Source organism: Biomphalaria glabrata, chromosome 3, assembly GCF_947242115.1.
Source record: "Biomphalaria glabrata chromosome 3, xgBioGlab47.1, whole genome shotgun sequence".
NCBI classification, from domain to species: domain Eukaryota; kingdom Metazoa; phylum Mollusca; class Gastropoda; family Planorbidae; genus Biomphalaria; species Biomphalaria glabrata.
Genome location: NC_074713.1, coordinates 28,506,197 through 28,512,196, shown reverse-complemented (window position 1 = coordinate 28,512,196; position 6,000 = coordinate 28,506,197). Strand labels below are relative to the sequence as shown.

The 6,000-nt window shown below is 36.5% G+C and overlaps 1 protein-coding gene across 4 annotated transcripts in view; it reads left to right on the top strand.

Moving 5' to 3' along the window:
- The first annotated feature begins 444 nt into the window (after positions 1 to 444).
- The window catches only part of LOC106061559 (visual system homeobox 2-like), an 85,732-nt gene continuing 80,176 nt past the window's right edge, over positions 445 to 6,000 (top strand). For 2 of the 4 annotated variants that reach the window (XR_008777012.1, XM_056024376.1), the window contains exons 1-2: positions 445 to 971; positions 1,279 to 2,046. Coding sequence is in view for 1 of the 4 variants with exons in the window: in XM_056024376.1 (XP_055880351.1) it covers positions 1,518 to 2,046 (529 nt within the window). In the remaining 3 variants the exon portion in view is untranslated. The remainder of the gene's footprint in view (positions 972 to 1,278; positions 2,047 to 6,000) is intronic. The other 2 variants (XR_008777014.1, XR_008777013.1) reach the window with 2 other exon arrangements.

Below are 6,000 nucleotides of genomic sequence, written 5' to 3'. Positions count from 1 at the left end.
ATGTGAGTAGAGAGGGAAAGGGAGGAGGATGATGTGAGAGAGGTGGGGGGGGGGGGGTCCTAAGTGGCTTCAAACCAGGGCAGACACAAATTCGACAGGCTGGCTGGGGACAGATGGGCGGGGGCTAGACGGAATGATGGCCAATTACGCGTCCATCTATCCCTACGCGCGTGAGGGTATTCGCTGTGGTTCTCCGTGGGGGCGGTCCTTCGCGTTCCACGTCATCAATTTGTGCGCCTTCGGTGAAAGGTCATTGCGTCACACATGAGGGAAATGGAGGGGGGGGGGGGGAGGTTAATCGACGATAAGTTCTACGGTTTGGTGTTTTCTAATCGTTGGAAAGGAAATTTTATTACCCTCCTCCCTCGCCAATCTCCCCCCCCCCCCCCTTTTTACTCTTTTCTCTCTTCGCTCCCAAGGGGTACGCCGCGAGACGTTCTAACGATTAGCATCTAATAAAACTACTTAGCCGCTAGCCGCTGTGCTTAAGACTGAAAGCTTGCCCCGGACAAGTTCCACAGAAAGAAAGGAGAAAAATATGTAAAAAAAAAAAAGAAAGAGATTTTTTTTTAAAGTACTCGATACGAAAATTTGTCAAAGTCTAAGATTTATTTGAGAAGTTTCTCTGCGCAGACGATATTCTGAGCAGACGACGTAAGCCTGTGAGTGTATTGCTGTGAATATATAGACAACAGATTCTGGCATAAGACGGAAGTTGTTTGCCGTGTCTTTTCAGTCGGATGTTTCTGAATTGTTCTCACTTCCATTGATGACATCAATTTTATGTTAAGGTTTAAAGAGTTCAGGACACCGAAGAGATCTACTAATGGAATACATTCACTGCTAAAATGTTCTGCAAAAGTGATCGTTTATTCTTAACTCCATTGGACTGCCTCAGTTTGTGGAGTGTATAGGGTTCCGCTGTTCAAAACCATTAAATCTATTTCAGCAACTGAAAAAATAATCATTGTGTAAGTCTAGTTTTCCTGATTTTTCTAATATGTTAGATTTATAGAATTTTAAATATTTGTTCATTTTTTCCTATATAAAACCTATATAATCTTATTAAACCCAATAAGCGTTTTTTTTTTTTTTTGGGGGGGGGGGGGTTAAAATGTATTTCATAGATTATAGGTGTTAACCTTTTATATATTAATTAATATTAACACATTATGATATGTAGGTTTGTAGAATAGTGGGTCTAGAAATTATTAATAAATATATCCCTTATTATTATTTTCTAAAAACCTAACTAAACTATATTTGTATTAAAACTAGAATAGATCTAATGATATAAAAACACGGAGTTTGTTAAAAAAACAACAACAAAGAGTGAAGAAATTGTCCGGTCCTTATCTAGAGTATTCTAAAATATTCCTATTTGGATTCGCTACACACGAATTGTTTATGGCCACTGATTATCTACGCTGAAGAAAAGGTTAAACTTAAGAGAAGATACATTTCTATTTGCTAGATCTCTCAGTGCATCCAGCCTGGAGGAGTTTCAAGCTGCCGCAATGAACGGTCTTCTTCAGATGGGCTCAGGCCCGGCTCAGATGCCCCCTGGGTTCAGCCACCCCCACCATGGTCACTACAACAGCAACGCTCATCACCACCATCATCATCACACGCATCCACATCTAGGACAACTGTACCAGCAGCAGCGTCCCTCCTTCGCCATCCAGGAGATTCTCGGGCTAGGCTGCAGACAGCCTACCTCACCGTCCCCAGTAGGTGACGGAGGGCTAATGGACCCTTCAGCAGGCATCTCCGCAGTGCAGAACAGCCTGGGAGGGATGTACTTTCCAGGACAGCACATGCCCCAGGGGCTTCAGAACGAGCCCCAAAACCAGGGGTATCATCAATCGGGGCCTCAGCATGGCGGATCTCACCCTCACGCTGCGGCGACTGGGCCCCTGTACCCATGGAGGTTTGACTTGACTTCAACGACCACACCACAGACTCTACCAGGTCCGAGATTTCCCGGAGTTGGCAGACATGCTGAAGAACTAAACTTTGGTTATAAACATAATATCGCAGACGAAGGTAGGTCATTGTAGTTGTATTCGATTATTTCAACATAGTTTTGTCAGAGTAATCTTAGCCTACCAAAATATTCTTAAAGTATCATCAGGCATCTGTTTCTATTTCTGATTTAATATTGCTCAACAGACCATCAAAGTTAAATCGCAAGATCAACCTGTACAGCCTCCGAGCAAACTATCGCCTTTTCGGTCCTTTCAAACAAAATATTCATATTATTGATTAAACTTTTTTTTTTTTCATTTTGTGAAAGATAAGTTTAAGAATCAGTCAAATAATAAATCCTTTTTTTCTTTGTTATTGACAGTTTCTTGTAGAAACTATACCAATCAATCAATCAATTAATCAACCGATCTATCAATGTTTAGATAAATAACAATAGCAATGCAACTATGTAATAATTAGAATATCAATAAAATATTAGTCACTTATCAAACAACTTTTTAAATATGTTTTCTTTGCGATTCTCGTAGAGAAGAGCCTCTATTTACTTTTGTGCTGTCCGTCTGTCTCAAAGATTTCTAATATCTCAAAAAAAAAAAAACAAAAAAAAAAACTTTTATTGAAAATCTATATCTTCTCTTTCTCACTCTTTCTCCTATCTCTCTCTCTCTCTCCTTCTTTCATTCCTTCTTCTCTCTCTCTCTCTCTCCCCCCCCCTCCATGTTTTTCATCCATATCTCTATATCTCTATCTCCTTTTTTCTTCGTGATAATTCCACTTTTTTAAAACTTCATTTCTTTCTCTCCACTTCTCTTATTTTCATGACACCAATTTAAAAAAAAGAAATGTTAGCTTCTAAATGTTAACATCTCCCGACAAGAAAACAATAAACACACGCTAACCACTGTTCCAAAGCATTGTAATTTGATAATAACGCAAACGTCTCTATAATTGTGAGTACAAAGTAATTGATGTTTTTGAAATTGATTTCCTGCGTGCCGGCAATTAGACTCAATGACTTGAGTAGATTCTAGGTTGACTTCTGCTACGTGTAGGTAAGCATGCGACGCAGGCCTGACTGCGGAGACACGATTCGAAGGCATGACATTTAGTCGTATGATAGCTCAGAATGCAGGCTGCGTCACTGACTCAACTTAATGGTAGTGCTTATAACCAGTGACCCACACGATAATACTTGCCTGCCCGCGCACACACACCCGCAAGCAAGCGTACACACATGCATAATATGCATCTCCACAGATACGTGATGTGTAATAGTGTTTTCCATTCTATCTATCTATCTATCTATCTATCTATCTATCTATCTATCTATCTATCTATCTATCTATCTATCTGTCTGTCTTTCTCTCTGTCTGTCTGTCCGTCCGTCCGTCCGTCCATCCATCATTTATCTATCTATCTATCTATCTATCTATCTATCTATCTATCTATCTATCTATCTATCTATCTATCTATCTATCTATCTGTATATCTGTATATCTGTATATCTATCTATCTATCTATCTATCTATCTATCTATCTATCTATCTATCTATCTATCTATCTATCTATCTATCTATCTATCTATCTATCTGTATATCTGTATATCTGTATATCTGTATATCTATCTATCTATCTATCTATCTATCTATCTATCTATCTATCTATCTATCTATCTATCTATCTATGCATCTTTACATCTATACATCTATCTATATGTCTTTTTTTTCTATACATCTATCTAAACATCTGTCTATCTATACATCTATCTAAACATCTGTCTATCTATACATCTATCTATATATCTATCTATACATTTCTGCATTTTCTGTGTGACCTGAAAGATTTTGTGTTTAATTTTTTGTTTAATTTTTTTTCTGCTCACTATTTCGGAAACCTGGAACGCGCACTCTTTTTCTAATTTAATGATTGGACCTTTGTTGGTCATTTAGTAGCAACCAATTACTTAACAAAGTTTAGTTTTGACAGTATTAAAAGATACAGAGTCTGAAAATAAAATGGAACTGTGATGATTAGTTGTGAATGTGATTTTAAAAAAATAAGATTCTTTTGTATGTGAGGAAATTGTTTGTAATCTTCTGTCAGAACTTGTTGCCACATTTCAAAACAATCACCAAGCAATAGAACACTAAATACAGGAGGAAGAAGAGAAATAGACATGGATTTGTACTACGTTTGAAATAGCAAAGTTCAGTTTGTGTGTGCGTGTGTGTGTGTGTGTGTATGTGTGTGTCTGTCTGTCTGTCTGTGTGTGTGTGTGTCTGTCTGTCTGTCTGTGTGTGTGTGTGTGTGTCTGTCTGTCTGTCTGTGTGTATGTGTGTCTGTCTGTCTGTCTGTCTGTGTGTGTGTGTGTCTGTCTGTGTGTGTGTGTCTCTCTCTGTTGAATAGTTTTCTACTTTGAAAAGAACGTAAAATCGTTTGAAATTTTTCACGATCTCAAGGTTCTGGTAATAGAAACTTTCTTGACTTCAATGTAATAGAAACTTTCTTGACTTCAAGGTAATAGAAACTTTCTTGACTTCAAGGTAATAGAAACTTTCTTGACTTCAAGGTAATAGAAACTTTCTTGACTTCAAGGTAATAGAAACTTTCTTGACTTCAAGGTAATAGAAACTTTCTTGACTTCAAGGTAATAGAAACTTTCTTGACTTCAAGGTAATAGAAACTTTCTTGACTTCAAGGTAATAGAAACTTTCTTGACTTCAATGTAATAGAAACTTTCTTGACTTCAAGGTAATAGAAACTTTCTTGACTTCAATGTAATAGAAACTTTCTTGACTTCAAGGTAATAGAAACTTTCTTGACTTCAAGGTAATAGAAACTTACTTGCATTTATTTTTCAGAGGCACTAATAGTGACATTCTTTAACAAAAGTTTTAACCCAAACTTTCGCCAAAGAAGGTTGTTTTTTTCATTATTTCATGGACATAACAAAACAATTTCGAGATTGATTTCAAAATGACTTTTATCTGGCGTTTATTATTTAACATATTTTTATATTGAATTTTATTGTCTGTAACAATGCAGAAGTTATCGCTACAAAAAGTAAACTTTGGTATTTTTAAAAATAAGAATACCTTACTATCAATAGTCACTACAACCATTCTCTCCATTTTAGGAAAAACAATTAATAGTAAAAAAAAAAAGGTTTTTGAATTAATTATTACGTCATCAAGCTGCTAGTGGTCTACGACTTCTCGTCCTATTCGGATTAGATTTAATCATATCGGATCGGATCGTATGCGATTGTCATTGAAAAAAAAAACAAAAGCAAATGGACAGCATGCCAGTATGGGGTCTGAACCCACAACATCCGTCCTAGTTGTGCGATACTCCAACAACTACGAAGCCGGTTTCCAGACCTCCATTTACAAAACCGTTTTCTGCCGAGCTTTTTTTTCCAGCCATGAGGAAGACTAGCACCCAATTTTTAGCTGACACCGAAAGGAGAAAAGACGCAATTACTTTTGTCTGGTCCGTCCGTCCGTCCCGTTTAGATCTCGTAAACTAGAAAAGAAATCCGACATCATAATATTTTAGACCATTCAAAGTTAAAAAATGTTTACTTTTATTTTCAAAGAGAAAAAATCTATTTAGTATGCATATAAGTTGAAAATAATGTAAAACAACAAATAATAAGTAGTTTTTCGTATTATCGCGAGAATCGGATGTCACATTATAACTATAGTACTCTTAACTAAAGTTTTTTTTTTTTTTACGGAAATGTTTTTTTTTCCTTGAGGCTTTGAAAGGAAAAAATTACAAAACAATTAGACAAATTAGATAATCATTATAAGAAATCAATTAGGCCAGGTTCACATCTAACTTCACATTCACTTTCACATATCGCCATAATCTTCAAATACAAAAACAAAATTTAACAAAATACTCAGAAAGACACAAAGATAGAGGCACATTCCTCGTTCCATATGCTAGGAAAAATTTATACAAATGCTCCTTCTTCCCTAGCGCTATTAGAGCATGGAATGGGTT